We start from the raw sequence: 17,330 nt of genomic DNA, 5'->3' as shown, positions 1-17,330 counted from the left end.
CCCTTAGTCTCCATTGTTCCATCTGCACCGCTGGTAGCCTGCTTCCCTTTTGGATGATGAGCCCTCTTTAGTCCAGTCATGCCATATCAGCAAGGCTAATGTCCTCTCCTGTCCTCAGCAGTCATCGGTTTGGTCAATGGAGCCATTTTTTTTCTTTCTTATTGGGTAGAGGGACAGGCTAAGCGTAGAGTTTGCATCTGGGAGAGGCTGACATCAGGGCTGATAACAATTTACTGGAAGGCTCACCAGAATCCTGTTGTGGCTCTGTAGTGTGAGCACTGGACTGCTAACTGTGGGGTCAGTAGTTCAAACCCACAGCTGCTCTTTGGAAGCCCTATAGAGGGTACTATGAGTAGGAACCAGCATGCTGGCACTTGATAACAACATACGGCTTACCCCCTTAGCTGGTGTGGGATTTTGTTGTTGTTGTTGTTAGGTGCCATCGAGTTGGTACCAACTCATGGTGACCTTATACACAACAGAACGAAACACTGCCCAATCCTGGGCCAGCCTCACTATCGTTGCCATGCTTGAGCCCATTGATGCTGCCACTTGGCCAATCCATCTCACTGGGGGTCTTCCTCTTTTTCTCTGACCCTCCACCTTACCAAACATGATATCCTTCTCCAGTGACTGGTCCCTCCTGAAAATATGTCTGAAGTATGAGGGACGAAGTTTGGCCATCCTGGCCTCCAAGGAGCACTCTGGCTGCACTTCTTCCAACACAGATATGTTGGTTCCATGGGCAGCCTGTGGCACTTTCAATATTTTCCTCCAACACCGTAACCGTAACTCAAAAGCATCAATTGTTCTACCATCTTCCTTATTCATTGTCCAGTTTTCGCATGCATATGAGGTTATTGAAAATATCATTGCTTTTGTCAGGCTCACCTTAGTCCTCAAGCTGACATCTCTGCTCTTCAACACTTTAAAAAGTGTTGTCTTGTGCAGCAGATTTTCCTAATGCAGTAAGTCGTTTGATTTCTTGACTGCTGCTTTCATGAATGTTGATAGTTGATCCAAGAAGAATGAAGTCCTTGACAACTTCAATTTTTTTCTCCGTTGATAAGAATGTTGTTTATTGGTCCAGTGGTGAGGATTTTTGTTTTATTTACACTGAGATGCAATCCATACCAAAAGCTGTGTTCTTTGATCTTCATCAGTAAGCATTTTAAGTCTTCTTTTTCAACTTTCAGCAAGCAAGGTTGTATCATCTGCATAGCTCAGGTTGTTAATGAATTTTCCTCCAATCCTGGTGCCACGTTTTTCTTCATAGAACCCAGCTTCTCGGATTATTTGCTCAGCATACAGGTTGAATCAGTACGGTGAAAGAATACAAGCCTGTCGCACACCTTTCTTAATTTTAAACCATTCAGTGTTCCCATGTCCTGTTAGAAAAACTGCCTCTTGGTCCAGGTACAGATTCCTCATGAGCATGGTGTGGGATGGTGCATGTGAATTCCAGCTAGTGACCACTGGGAGCTCAGGAAGAAGTGACTAATGATCTTTTTTCAGTCACAGCCCGGAGAGCATCACTCACGTACATAGTCTCTGTGGAGAGGCTGACTTCTAACTTAGAAACACTGAGCAGATCACGCTACCTGTTCCTCCTCCTCCCCCATACACTCACTGGAGTGCTCTTCCTTTCTCCTCTGCTTTTTCCTCCATTCTTGCTTCAGAGATCAGCATCAATCACTTGCTTAGAAATCCCTTCCCCCAATTTCCAAACTCCTATTATACACTATATTGTTGCACCTTCACGTCTCCTTTGCAATTTCACATTTATTTGTGTGATTAAATCATCACTTTGGTCACTTCTTGTGTCCAGTATATGAGGACTGAACTGGGATCCTGTCTTGTTTTGTTCATTGCACTACCCTCAGGGCCAGCCTTAAGTAGTAGGTACTCATAATAAGTATTTATTGAAAGATAGAATGAGTAAGGAGCTTGATAAACCATAGCTGGCCCATGTCCACTATTGTTGTTGTTAAGTGCCATTGAGTTGGTTCTGATACATAACGACCCTGTATAGGGTTTCCAAGGAAAAGCTGGTGAGCTTAAACCACCGACCTTACAGTTCAAATGATTTTGCAGTCTGATGCATTAGTCCACAGCGCCACACTCACCCACAGTAGATCTCTTGAATCTCAAACTATTTGGGATGCTTGACTCTTAACCTTGCTCCAGCAAGATGCAGAGACTCAAGATAGGACTGGAAAACATGAGTGGTGGCAAAAATGTGCATGGAAATAATACAAGAACAATCTGGGTCAGAGAATCCCACACTTGGCAGAAATTGATGACTGTTCTAGAATGTGAGAGGAGGAGAGAATGCAGATGTTGGAAACAGTCTAAAGGAAAAGTTGAAGTAGGAGGTGTTGAGTAACAAAAGGCCACTCTGAGACGTGAAAACAGGCTTTGTGGAGATTGTGAAATATGGCAGTGTTGACAGTGAAGATGATAATGCCACCTTCCAGGTGTCCGATGGAGGAATCATGGCTCTGAAACTCATCCATCTCTTGGAAGCCTGTAGCTTCTTTGGAAACTCACTGCTGTTTGCATAAGCCAGTGTCCTGCATTGAATGTTCATGAACCTGCATTTCAGGAGTACTGGTGTGGTGCTGTGGGTTAATGCGCTGGACTGCAAAGTTGCTTTGAACTGCAGGGTCAGTGGTTCAAGCTCACCAGCTGCTCCTCAGAAATTCTATACAGGGTCGCTATGGGTCAGAATTGACTTGACAGCACTTAACAACAACAAAATCAACACAAAGGAGGGGCAGGATGCTTCCATGGTAGGATTTTCACCTTCTATCTGGGGGGACTCGCCTCCACTCCCAGACAACATACTTCATTGGTCAGTGATAGATTGCCTGTTGCTATGGCTGACCAGGAGGAAGATCTGCAAGCTAATGAAGGCCAGTCAATGAAAACCCTGTGGAGTACAGTGGTCTGATTAGGGACAGGGCAGGGCCAGGTAGCGTCTCATTTCGCTGTGCATATTTATTTACAGAAAAGTTCAAGAAAAATAAGCAGCCCTGTTTCTGTACCTCAAAGGAATGGGAAGAAATTTTTAAAAGGCGATGTGACTAATAGCCACCATTAAGGCACATGGAGAGAACTTTAATAACCCAATAAGTATCTCCTGGGAGCCATCCAGGTAGGCCCTCCCGGTGCTATATGCTTAATGAAGAAGTTGGCATTCCATTGTGGTAGAATCAAGGAAAAATCCCAAACTGGCAGACATCAGCTCTTACTCAACTTTGCAGCTTCTGAGCTACTTGTCATAAGCTACCGTGAAGCTTTGAAACGACAAGATCTGCCTTGCAGGACTGTTTCCCTGTCAGGTCCAGACAGAGAGAAGAAACAACGGATGGATTCCCTGCCTGTTGGATGAAGTCCAGAATATAATCATTATAAAATGAATAGCAAATATTGATGTGCAAGATCCTATTCTAAGTACTTTATATACACCACAACTCATTTAAACAAAGTCATCCCATGAGGTCGGGACTATTTCTAGCTAGGGAAGCTGAGTCACAGAGGAGTTGACTGATTTGCCAACTCCAAGCAACCTGCTTTCAGGGTTGAGGTCCTTAATCGCCACGTGACACTCCTAGTGAAACTGCTGCTTCTGATGATCTGATTCATCACAGATATTCTACAAGAGAGACTTTGTAGATGTTGCCTAAACACAGTGACAATTGTCTTGGCCCTCGCTGCTTATTGGTTGCTTTGACTAAGTGCTTTAAATGGGAGGAAAATCAGCCCAGGAGATAACATACCGATAGTAGACACTTCCTTTTAAGTGAGCTTCCATAAGTATCCTAACCTGTAGCGATGGGCAAGATGAAGGGAAGAAATTAGAGACCAGTTTGGGAGCCTTTGATACGGTAGGTGCCATGGTTAAAAGGGCACTATGTGGAGAATGGCTGAGATAATAGTTAAGTTCTACCAATTACTAGCTGAGTCATCTTGGGCAAGTTCCTTAACTGTTCTGTGTTGAAGGTTCTCTATAAAATCAGGCTAGTCACAGTACCTATTTCATAGGATTTGAGGGAAGATTAAAGCAGTAAGTGCTTAGAATGGCACAAACATGGTAGCTGCTCAACTAATATTGTTGTTGAATTCCATCCAGTTGGTTTCGACACATAGTGACCCTGGGTTTCCTAGGAGCAACTGGTGAGTTTGAACCACCCACCTTATGGTTCAATTTGCAGTCCAACCCATTAACCCACAGAGCCACACCAGGACTCCCAATGAATACTAGCTAAATAAAAATAAACAAACCAAAAGGTACCTGGAGTCATAATGATTAAATCCTAGCTCTGACCAAGGGTTAAAGAGAAGGAAGGATGGATATGTGAGAAATCAAATGGAAAACACCTTAATGGTAGATTTAGGTAGTGGGTATGTCGGTGTTTATTGTGCCAGTCTTTCAAAATAACATCATGGAGATGAGGGGAAAAGGGACCCAAGAAAGAGCCTTGCCTTTTCACCCCAAGAACAATGTCATGTGAGGATGTGATGTTTTCAAGTTGCGATGTCCTTTGTGATCATGAATTCAAGTCAAGGGAATCACATCAGCATCATGCAAGAGTTCTGCTGTCTTTGCATCATCAAATTAACCAGCTTTGGAATTATATGCCTGCTGCCTTAATGTCCTTAATGATTTAAAAACTATTTTAGCTGTGTCTGCTTGTTTTGATAACTTATTCAACTTCAATAAGGTCCATTTCTTCACCTATAACATGAATGTACTAATATTTTCTACCTCCTAGAATTAATGTGACGGTTCACTGAGAGAACCTATGAGAAAGCATTTGGTACCAAGGTCAGAAGTTTGAGTCTGATTACTTCTTTTAGAAGCGGGCACATATGAAAGCTCTTCATCTCTTACTGACTCCTTACATTGCTGACTCCAGTGACTTTTTCACTGGAAGTGGGGAGGTCAGGAGAAAGGGCTGAATTGTTTGTTACTTTGTCCAATGAGAACAAAACGAGTTGAGACAGCAACAGGACACAGACATGGGTCTGGTACACTGTGTGGTTGATCAGACCTAGTACTCAGACTCACAGTCATCATAGTTGCTGAGTACCAACCCCACCCTGTGGTCCACCTCCGTCCTGAAGTTCTACATTAACCAACCACTCAGGATGGGAACCTAAGGAGATGCTCACTGCTCTGGCCTAAGCCACTGGGGAGCGACTTACCCACATCAGCCCCGCTCGTCACCTTCCCCAGGGGCCAGGGCCTCATATCGATTGTCATCCCGTTAACTGTGAGCGACTGTACACAGCCTTGAAAGCCTTGGTTTGTTCCTGTTGCTCTGACCAACCAGTGAGCACTGGGCACCCCACCAAGATACAGAGGCGTCCGGAAGGTAATTTTACTGTACTGGCCCTGCAAGAAAGATGAAAACACGATCACACTATACATAATCAAAAGCCAAAATATACCAAACTTTGATAAGGGATTTGATTAAGATGTAGGATACATGGCTTCTGCCTATCCATGTTTTTCTTTAAGGCATTGCCCCACTGAAAAATTAAACCCATGGTTACCATGGACAACCCAATGAGCTCCTCAGAGGATTGTGTTTTCCAAAGGACTAATTTTGGAATGACTAGAAGGGAGAAGAATGTATGTCAGTGCCAAGACCAACCCAACAGGCAGTGTACCATACTGGGCATCCAACAAACACATTCTCTTTGCAGAGGTGATCAATTTATTGTGCACTTTGGGCTGGTCATGGGATGAGTCTGGGGCTTATAAAGTAATTATACTAATTTTGTGTGTAGGTGGGCTAACTTTCTATCATGTCCCGTAAGGAACATTAAGGGGGAAGGAGTGCTGCCAAACAGATTCTATTACAAAATATTGACATAAAACTATTTTTAAAAACTGTTACTAGGTAGGGACATTACCAATCTTTGACCAAGCCTTAATCGGATTGCAGGTTTTAAGGTTACAAAATACAGGACTGAACATGCCCCAAACCAAACCCACTGCCAGCAAGTTGATTTCACTTCACTGTAACCCGATAGGACAGAGTCTAACACATGGGCTCCCAAGGCTGTAGATCTTTACAGCAGCAGACTGCCACATCTCTCTTCTGCAGCTGGTGGATTTGAACCATTGACCTTTTGGTTACCAGCTGAGAACTTTAATCACTGTGCCATCAGGGGTCTTGGCTAAATGTTGTTGTTAAGTGCCATCAAGTCAGCTCTGACTGAGTGACCCTACGTCTGGTGTCTGAGGAGTGGCTGGTGGGTCTGAACTGCCAACCTTGTGGTTAATTTGTTGTTTTGTTATTAAGTGCCATCAAGTGGGTTCTGACCCATAGTGACCCACTGATTAGTAGTCCTGTGCTTATCCAATAATGCCCCACCAGGACCCTGAGTGAAGATAGTTGTTAAATGCCATGGAGTCAGTTCTGACTTATAGTGACCCTGTACAGGGTTTCTAAGGAGCAGCTGGTGAGATTGAACCACTGACCTTGTGGTACAAATCAACATTACAGCCCAGTGTATTAACCCGCAGCATGACACCAGGACTCCAAAATTAAGATACCTTTGATCATTCATTTTTATTAAAGAACTATTATTTGGATTACAGAGTGAAGAAGAGTCCTGGTGTGGAGTTGTGGGTTAATGCGCTGGACTGCAAGGTTGGTTTGAACAGCAAGATTGGTGGTTCAAACTCACCAGCCACTCAGCTGAAACCCTATACAGGGTCATTACGGTTCGGAACCAACTCTATGACACTTAACAACAAGAGTTGGGGATAGGCATTCTCCCAGAATTTACAAAATTCCTAGAACACAAGCCACTGAGATAAAATCTTTACCTTATAAATGTTTTTAACAATAAGTGGAAAATCTAATCATTATTTTATTTATAGAAGCCCTGGTAGCACTGTAGGATAAGCACTGGACTGCTAGACTCAATGGTGGCAGTTCAAACCCACTAGTGGCTCTGTGGGATAGATATGAGGCTTTCCGATCCCATAAAGTTTTACAGCCTCCAGACCACTTCACTGGGTTGCCATGCGTTGGAACTGATTCCAGGAGAGTGGCGGTAATGAATACAGTGGGATCCTTTGTAATTAAGAGGTTGGTATGAGCTCGGCAACTTTACAGGAATTGCAGTGGGTTTTAAGGATCAATGAGATGATTTGCCACCACCGAACATACTCCTTTATTAGATGAATTTAGTACCCTGTTGGCTTATTAAAGTGGCGAAACGGTTTGCACTCCGCTATGAAACAGAAAGATCCTTAATTACAAAGGATCCAGTAACATCTTGGGAGAAAGTCCTGGAAAGCTGTTTCCATAAAGAATTGTTGTTGTCGCTAAGTGCCGTCGAGTCAGTTCCGACTCATAGAGACCCTGTATAGGGCTTCCGAGGAACAGCTGGTGAGTTTGAAGCTCCGACCCTTGCAGTTCAAGTCCAATGTTTATCCTACAGCACCACATCAGGACTCTTCCATAAGGAACAGATGCAGAAAACCTTATGGAGCATACACAGTTCTACCCTAGAACCGTGGACTGCTATGGGCTGGAATTGACTCAATGGCAACAGGTTCACGTTGGCTTTATTTCATCAAGATCCCCAGGATGACTTCCAGATCCCACCTTGACTTCTTACCCTGTTCTCTAATGCAGGGCCAGAGTAAGGGGCCTGACAGCTCAGTCCTTATGGAGAACATACAGCACACTTGAAGGCCGAATGGCTCCTTGGAGATGTTCCTCACAACATATCAAGTAGGCTTTGTTGTTGTTGTTGTCAGGTGCCATCGAGTTGGAACCGACCCATAGCGACCCCATGCACAGCAGAATGAAACAAAGTCCGATCCTGGGACAACCTCACTATCGCTGTCACACTTGATGCCATCAATGATGCCACCTGGCTGATGCATCTTGTTGGGGGTCTTCCTCTTTTTCTCTGACCCTCCATCTTACCCAGCATGACATCCCTCTCCAGTGACTGTTCCCTCCTAACAATATGTCCAAAGTATGAGAGACAGAGTTTAGCCATCTTGGCCTCTAAGGAGCATTCTGGCTGCACTTCTTCCAAAACAGATCTATTGGTTCTTTTGGCAGTCCATGGCACTTTCAGTATTCTCCTCCAACACCACAATTCAAAGGCATCAATTCTTTTGCGATCTTCCTTATTGACTGTCCAGCTTTCGCATCCATACGAGGTTATTGAAAATACCATGGCTTGGCTGCCTCTAATGAGGATGTGTGTGACATGCCTGTGTGTTACTTTTAACAGCCAAGCACTGGACTGCGAACCAAAAGGTCAGCAGTTCAAACCCACCAGCTGCTCTTTGGAAACCTACACAGCCCGCTATGAGTTGGAACTGACTCAACGGCACTTAACAACACTACCTTGGTTTTATTGTTGTTGTTGTTGTTTTTACAGTTGCTGTTGGACCGTTGGGGCCTGCTTTATCTGCCTATGCAGAGAACTGGTAGTGCCTGGGAGTCTGAGTTCTCCCAAACACCCTCTTGCCTAGTTACCCAGGGGTACAGAAACAGCAAAGCCTCATTTCTTTGCTCTGGGTTGGACTAACGCAGAGTAGGTATAATGTCCACTCCAGAGCTCTCCAGTTGTGTCTGAAACCATCCTCTGCAGAACTCTGCCTGGTTCTTGATGGCTTCCTCCCCTACCATTCTTCCAACCTCTTACCAGGTTCCTCTGGGAGCATTTTCTTAATGCATCACTGCACAGGACTCCTCATCTCACTTACTTTTCTGAGGAACCCAAATGAATAGAGTCACTATTTCCCAAGGCAGTTTATTAAACATTCCACATCTGTCTCCTGCTTCTGCAACTTGCTTAGCATGTCCCAGTAATATAGAAGCAAACTTCACTCTTATGTATACAGACAATTAAATACTTCCTGTAATTCATTCTTATACTTATTAAAATCATAGACCCTGGAGACTGGAAAAAGACATGAAAATATATAACCCAAATTTCCATTAGTTGTTGGATCCCTTCTGAATCCCTGATAAAAGCTTTAGCTATATTACTTTTGAACATTCCCCAAGTGCAGGAAACTACCTCTTGAGTTGGTCTGTTAGACTTTTATGTAAGTAGATGGAGGTAAAACAGTTCTTCTCCATTCAGTTTCAGCATTGGGGGTCCACAGACTAAGTTCTTCTTCCCCAGGAATCTCTCTGATTCTATGATGAAAAACTATCATCCATATTTCATCTTCTCTTCTCTAAATTCAACAACTGTTCTCCTATCAATCATTCCAGGGACTTCAAGTACTGTCCCGGTTAGGGTGGCTGCTCTTTGAACATGTTCCAGTCTGTCTGTGGGTCCCTCAGAATGTGATCACCGGTTTAAATTTAGTCCTCTTGGAGGAGGAGTCACCACAGAATAGAATAAGATGGTCACTTCCCTTGTGCTAGATACTATGCCACACAAAGATTTAAACAGTCATCTACTAGCTGAAGGTTGGCCATTTGAACCCATGCAGAAGTGTCTCAGGAGAAGGTTTGGAGATCTTGATTCAGAAAGGTCATGGCCTTGAAAACTGTACGGAGCAAGGCTCTACTTTGACACACATGGTATCATCAAGAATGAGAATCGAGCCGATAGCAACTAACGACAACATTATGCTTCGATGAATGCAGTCAACAACGTTTTGAGTTCGTTGTTATCACATGGCTCTGTTCGTTGGCTAACCTTTGTTAAACTTTCTTGCTTTAAACATGATGATATATTCACATGCGTTTACATCTATTGTGGCTTTTGCATCTCATCTTCATGTTAGCATTTTAGACCCAACTTCAAGGCTCTTATATTCCTATTACACTTCATGCTCAATTAGACTCATTTTTCTGCTATGTACTTGTATGGGACTCTGTTGCTTCATTGTCCTGTCTTTTCCTTCCCCAGAAATATGTGCATAAACAATCTCTGGATTCACATTCACTGTCTCTGGGTTCATGTTCCCTTTGAACCACTGGGGTCCAGACTAATGAGATTTGATTGTATTCTGGATCAGCTCTTTATATAATATGTGCCTCTAGCAAAGAGTAGTGAAGAACACTGGCTGGGAGAAAACTAAACACCTATATACAAAGGCCTTCTTGCTATATTTTTCCTCAGAGAATACAGACACCTGTCTGGTTATAATTACAGGCTCTGTTCCTCAGCAGTTGCTAATTCAAACTGTTTATTCTAAACACAGTTCTAAAATTGCCTGGAGCATGACAAATAAGTGAATACCTAGGTGATTTTCTGAGAAGGCCAACAGTTTAATTATTTTACCACTTTCCACAATCAAGACACCCAAAATAAGTATTTGAATGGATTATTCCAGAATATAGAACCAAGTGAACCTTTGAGGATGATTTTCTAAAGCCACAGGATTGCAACACTCCTACTTTAAAAGAAAGTTTTGTATTTGACAGGAATCATGTGTGGTACAAATAGTTTGAGCTCAGCTACTACCTGAAAGGTTGGTGGTTCAAACTCATCCAGCAGCACCATGGAAGAAAAGCCTGGCAGTGTGATTCTGTAATGATTATAGCCAAGAAAATCCAATGCAGTTCAGTTCTACACTGCAACACATGAGGTTGCCATGGGGCAGAACTAACTTGATAGCAATGTTGTTGTTTTTTAAATTCCAATATGGGCTCTCTTCTTCCTTCAGCTTAATAGTTAGTAATAGGTGTTTTGTTGTTAAGTGTCATCGAGTTGGGTCTGACTCATAGTGACCCTGTATAGGGTTTCCAAGGAGTAGCTGGTGAACTTGAATAGCCAACCTTGTGGTTCAATCCGACTTTGCAATGCAGAGCATTAACCCACAGTGCCACACCAGGACTCCTATTAATAGTTTGCACCCTTAATAGTTATTCCCACACATATTATCCGAGTTTCTGCTTGTACATATTAGAAAAATCAAGCGTTTCTTTTGGAGTGTAGCATATTTGTTCCTGAGTCACAGTCTGTGCTTACCTTTTAGAGTTTTCTGTGACTTCAGACTACTTATAGGTCTAGAAGCAACAATTGGTGGGGATGTGGGATCGTTAAGGCTTTGTGTCAACTTGGCTGAGGCAGGATTCTCAGTGGTTTAGCAGTTAAGATGGAGTTATCACTTCCATGATGAAATCCAGTATGATGCAATCAACTTTGATCTGATGTGATCAGTGCTGATCTGACATAATTATCCTATGTGTTATAAACACTCACCTCTATGATGTTGATGGGAGTCCTGGTGTGGCTCTGTGGGTTAATGCTCTGGATTGCTAAGTCAGTTTGAATCGCAAGGTCAGCAGTTCAAGCTCGCCAGCTGCTCCTTGGAACTCCTATACTGGGTCACTGTGGGTTAGAACTGACTAGAGAGCACTTAACAACAACAACAACATGATATTAATGAGGTCAAACATAATCTACAGAATTAGATTGTGTCTTGAGTCAATTTCTTTTGAGATATAAAAGGAAAAAGAAATAAGCAGAAGAGATGGAACTGAAGTGTGTCCTTTGGACCAAGGGTCCCTGTACTGTGAAACTCCCAGATCCAGGGGAAGATTGATGCCGAGACACATGGAGATCTCCAAGGAATGCTGGGCCTCTTAGATGCTGAGAGGCAACAAGGATATTTCCCCAGAATCAGTACTCTGAATTTGGACGCCTAGCCTTCAAAATTGCAAAAGAATACATTTCTGTTCATTAAAGTATTTGGTGTTTCTGTTTGTTATTTCAGTTATAGCTGCATTAGGTAACTAAGACAGGGTGTTTCCTGGGAACATTAGCAACGTTTTACAAGACATCTGCCTGAAAGAACGCCCCAGACACTGCCTCAGGAACCATCTCAGAAGGCACAGTTGGATTCATCTCATTACATTTGGGAAGAAGGGATAATGGTGTTATGATAATGGATTATCAAACAAAGATGGCATCATCTTTTCAGGTAGGAGGAATGGTGCTGTCAGTAAGAGTGATTCAGCAGAATTTAGGGGCCCAATGTCTCCAGCTTCCTGATTTTTTGCCTATATGCTCCCATTCCATGTTTCAGGCTCCCATTTCTTTCCAACCAATGCCCTCGTTTTAACATTTGATTTAATATCTGAGGTTGGGAATTCAACTGATACTATAATTCAGCCATTCTCATGATGAGAAGATTCTGGGTTTGGTTTTTGGCAACATCAGCTCTATTACTAGAAGAAACAAGACTTCCTTTCAGGGCACAGGTGGAAACTTTAAGATCTTTTATGCAGACTTGAGTTGTGTATGACTCTGAAGCCCTGAGCTCATCTCTTTCCTTTACAGTTTGGTCTGTTGTTAGTAGGACCAACAGAAGCAGGCTACAATACCAAAGGAATGAGGATGTTGTTGTTGTTAAGTGCCATCAAGTTGATTCTGACCCATAATGACCCTGTAGAGGATTTCCAAGGAGCAGCTGGTGAGCTTGAACCACTGACCTTGCAGTTCAAACGACTTTGCTGTCTGACGCATTAGCCCACAGCACCAAACCAGGAATGAGGATAGTTGGAGTTAAAAACAACTGGCAAAAGAACCAGCTTGTAGCTGCATATCCAACGATCTTCTGACACGTTAGGATGCAGAACAGTCCCAAGTGCAGAACTTTGTGTCTCACCCACACCCTGAGCAACCTCACCCATATCCTGCAACATTATAGTTTTGTCTCTTATTACCATGTAAAACTTCCTTTAAATTGTCTTTCAGAAATTCATGAGGCCATAACAAACTTGAATCTGATCCAGAGCATGCGCAGAATCTCCAACGCTAACTAAGATGTAACCATCCAGCTGGGGGATGCTGTCAAATACATCCTATAAGGAGCAATGATCAGCATCCCAGAAGCTTTTATCCTGCAAGAAGGCTGTGAAGACATCCACTTACCATGACCCCTCCCAACTGGGCAAATTCCAGGAAGAACTGCCCAGTTTCTTTGTTCCTTCATTTCTTTCATTATAGCAAAGAGTATAACTGCTCTGTTTAAAATTTATTCAGGCGAGATGTGTGCTGCATTGCTCCAAAAAGCCCGCCTTGTCTCCTCTTATCAATGTACTTTTACTCCTACAAATAAATTCCTTGCTTGCATGATAAGCCTGTTCTCCTGCTTCATTATTCTTACTTAGCAGAGAAAATATCTTTAATCTAGGCAAACATCCTGAGACACAACCAATCAGCTTCCCTGAACTTCTCATGTTGACAAAACTGCAGAAAAGTATGCAAGACACCATTAGCCAGAGTGAATCCATTAAAAGAACCTTGATTGCCACCAATACATTTTGTGTATTGATATTTTCACATCATACCATAGATTAGCAACACCCTCTTAATAGAAGCAGAGTTATCAATGCCTTTAAAACCAGGCAGATTTGAGAACCAATTTAGAAAATCTATTCTTGAAATTTTGTTTCTCTAGAACCACTCATGATACCAACGTATACCCTGAGAGCCCACCTAGAGTGCCACAATCTTCCAGGAGCAGATCTGAGCTCAGTTGCATGGATTTGCCATGAAAACTGGGATTCCATAAAGCTCATCCAAGGCTTTAGTTACTTTATCAACATGTCAGCTCTCTGCAGTGGGGCCTTTGGGATGCTTGTGGTGGAGATAAGTGATGTGGGCGTAGTATGAAGCTTTGGTACTCACCTGGGATTGCCCCGTCACTGGGGTACCATTGTTCAGCTGCAGCATTCCGTTCAATCCATCTCTGTAGAGTGTGACTGTGTGCCAGCTCCCCAGTTTGATTTTGGTCTTACTTGTGAGGATGGCCACCCCAGTTCCACAGTTAAACCTATGGTGGGGGTTGAGGAAGAGAGACTCTTTGATTAACTAGCTCATGCACTGTATTTTCAGAACCCAGGATCATCACTTACAGGGTCCTGTCTTCTTTCAAAGACGATCTATTCAGAGTTACATGGACTAATTTCAAGAGCCAGCTGATTCTACACACAGTAGGACTAGACTGCCTTCCCTGATGTGGCTTATTTATCTTTAATCTTGCCTATAGGATGTTGTTGTTAAGTGACGTCTTATAGCAACCCTGTATAGGGTTTCCAAGGAGTGACTGGTGAGTTTGAACTGCTGACCTTACGGTTCAAATAAACCTTGCAGTCCAGTGATTTATTCCATAGCATCACACCAGGACTCCTTCCCATAGTACAGGGCCTTCTTTAACCTGATTTTCTCTGCAGATTAGAAAACAATGGGCAGTTCAAGCCCTCCTCCTCCGTTTCAGAAATTGCCGAAAGTTTGAAGCCGATTCAAGTTGCAACAAGTTAGATCAAGAATCACACTGCTTCCAGGACTTCTCTGGAGACCTTCCCCAAATCCCAAGCGGTAGGTTCAGTGATATTCATAAAACATGAAAAAACCAAGTCTTTGCACTTATTTTGGCAAACTGGCAGCATTGCCATCTGTGCTCAGCTGGGCCCAAAGGCAGCACGCGGTTTCCATAGGAAGCTCCTCTCAAGGTGAGGTGTGGGACAGAGGAGGAGGATTCTCAGATGGAAGCATTGCCCTGGTTTAGTCCTAACCTCTGGACAGCCCAAGGGGTCCACCGCTCACTATGCTTGACAGACAGAGAATTTCAATCCTTTCTAATCAGCTTCCAGACAGCCTCCACACCACTTCTTCAGGGAGCCTGAGGCTGACAGTGGGAACAATTCCTGGCTGGAACTATTCTTATTAGGTCTTGCACTATTTTCAGCCACTTCTCATAACCTGCATTCCTTTATGGAGTGCCTCATTGAAGTGGTATGGGGTACAGTCATTGCAGAAGAGGGTCCCCTAGGGCGGGGTATCAGAATCACTCTCAGGAGCTGGAGAGTTGGGGACATTCTATCAGCCAAGAGAGGGACATTAATGGCACAGGGGTTCAGCGCTCAGTTACTAACAAAATCACTGACAGTTTGAACCTATCCAGTCTATTTAGAAGAAAGATCTGGCAATCTACTCCATAAAGATTATAGCCTAGAAAACTCCATGGGGCAGCTCTACTCTATCACGTGGGACTGCTATGAATTGAAATCAATGGCAGTAACGGCAAGCAGCCACCCACTGCCAGCTCTGCAAAGTCTACTGGATCCTCCAAGCTGAGAACCACTGTTGCAGATCGTGGTAGTTAGCACAAAATTCCCATGAGTTAAAGAATTTTAGCAAAGAATGGGGACCTATTTCCTAGTCCAAGTAGGATGGTCAACAGTTTTATCTAATTTAGCCAAAAGTATGTATATTTTCTGTGCTAAAATAACAATTAAAAGGTGTAATGGTAGATTGGAGAGACATGCCTTGCAGGCCTCTGCCAGAAATAACACAGAAAACTAGATGAAGCAGGTTCAGGGGACACAACTCTGTCCAGAACTCTGAACAACATGTAAAGGAATATTTAGAAAGATAGAAGACTTACTGCTAGTGGGATCTGTAGCAGAAGCAAGAAAGGTGGTGCTTTCTGATCTATGGCTGCCTGGGGGACCCGGAGCGGCCATCTTAGGTGGGATGGAGAAGAATCAGGATTAGAGGAGTACTCCCACTGCAGAGGTCTGACTGAGATCCTCAGAGACAAAGGTGCGAACATTTTTTCTGTTCATTTGTCTTGTGCTGTCTGTGCACCTCCACTCTGGTGACTACAGGGGGTACCTGAGTGAGTTGACACCCCTCTCCACCCCCAGAGGGTTCTAACCACATATGCTCAGCAAAGACCACAGTGCACAGAATCTAACAGGAACTGCTTAAAACTGAACAGTCTCCCAGAATGGCTGGAGCTGGACCTGAACTGTTTCTCACTGGGAGAAACACCTGAACAGGGTTGTGGAGGGGGAGAGAGACAGACTAAAAGGCTGAAAATTAAATCCTGAGTTACGTCATAAGGAGCAACAGCAATATCTTGAAATTTCTCAGGCAGCATTGTGGGCAAGAAGCTGAATTGTTGTTGTTAAGCGCTGTCGAGTCAATTCTGACCAATAGGGACCCTGTATAGGGTTTCCGAGGAGCTTTCTGGTAAGCTCAAATCACTGACCTTGCAGTTCAAATGGCTTTACAGTCTGGCAAATTAATCCACAGTGCCACTTCAGGATGCTGAGAGAGGGGCATTAAAGTCATACTTGTATTTTGCTATGGGTTTGGTTTTTTTTGTTTGTGTGATTATAGGCTATAGTATTCAATCTGGTTGTTTGCTGCTGTTGTTTTGTTTTTTGCTTTTGGAGCCCCCTTTTACCTTTGGGGGAGGCTCTTTCTCTCCCTATGTTACCCAAGAAGAAACAACAATTGTGGTCATGTAGCCAAGTTACAATCACACCTTATAAAATCCCACCATCCAAGCAAAAGCCAATACCGGCTTTTACCAGACAGACAGTCAACACCTTCTACAGTTACTCTGAGTTGAGTAATAAGTAAAGTGAAAAGGGACGCCCATCTCCTGATCACATGTACCTGGAGGCAATCAGAAAGTTTAATAATACATCAACATACATTCATCTAATTATTAAAAACACATCTCATTATTGAAGAGGCCCAAGACACAACTGAAGATATTGGCACATGTGTTGAAACAAGATAGAGTAGATGAAACAAATGAGCTGGAGGTAGACCTAGATTTATCACTGGAAGGAGGGCAGGCTTTGGAACTGTCTGAGAAGGAATTCAGGAGAATGATATTGAGGTGCATCCAAATGCTTCACAGAGGAGTTGAGGAAAATAAGGAAGAAGTCACGAAAGTGCTACAGGAACAATCCAATAAGATAGAAATACCATTGGAAACAATTCAAAACCTGCAAAAAGAGGTCCAAATAATTAATAATAAAATATCAGAAATGGACAATACACTGAAAAGGCAAACGAGTAGAACTGAAGTGATGGAAACCAGAACCAGAGAGCTCGAAGACAAATCTCTCAGTTCTGTTAAGATAGACGATCAAGCAGAAAAAAGGGATAAAAAATTCTGAAGAAAGTTTAACAGTCATGTGGGACAACAAGAAGAGGAATAATGAGAATTACTGGCATTCTGGAACAGGAAGAATTACTGACGACCACTAAGGAGATAGTTGAAGAGCTTCTGGAATAAAATTTCTCTAACATCTTGAAAAATGAAAAGATAATGCATTCAAGAAGTTGAACGAACCCCAGGAAGGCTAGACCCCAAAAGAAAATCACCAAGACAGACTAGGAAGGAGAGGCAAAATATTTATGAATGTCTAGCCACTGAAAACCTTACAAATAGTGCCAGAACATTCTCATACATAGTGCCAAGAGATGAAAACATCTAGGAATCGGACAATCGCTTTGATATCTCAAGCGAGGAAAGTTTTGCTAAAGGTAATACAGAAATGGCT

The 17,330-nt window shown here is 43.0% G+C and overlaps 1 protein-coding gene across 1 annotated transcript in view; it reads right to left on the bottom strand.

Annotated features, from left to right (window-relative positions):
* The window catches only part of EGFLAM (EGF-like, fibronectin type III and laminin G domains), a 204,470-nt gene that overhangs the window by 61,437 nt on the left and 125,703 nt on the right, over positions 1 to 17,330 (bottom strand). Inside the window, exons 11-12 of the mRNA XM_006874680.1 lie at positions 13,651 to 13,795; positions 5,212 to 5,401 (exon numbers count right to left, since the gene is read on the bottom strand). Coding sequence (XP_006874742.1) covers positions 5,212 to 5,401; positions 13,651 to 13,795 — 335 coding nt within the window. The remainder of the gene's footprint in view (positions 1 to 5,211; positions 5,402 to 13,650; positions 13,796 to 17,330) is intronic.

Source organism: Chrysochloris asiatica, unplaced genomic scaffold, assembly GCF_000296735.1.
Source record: "Chrysochloris asiatica unplaced genomic scaffold, ChrAsi1.0 scaffold00293, whole genome shotgun sequence".
In the NCBI taxonomy this organism is placed as follows: domain Eukaryota; kingdom Metazoa; phylum Chordata; class Mammalia; order Afrosoricida; family Chrysochloridae; genus Chrysochloris; species Chrysochloris asiatica.
This window is presented reverse-complemented; position numbering and strand designations above follow the sequence as displayed.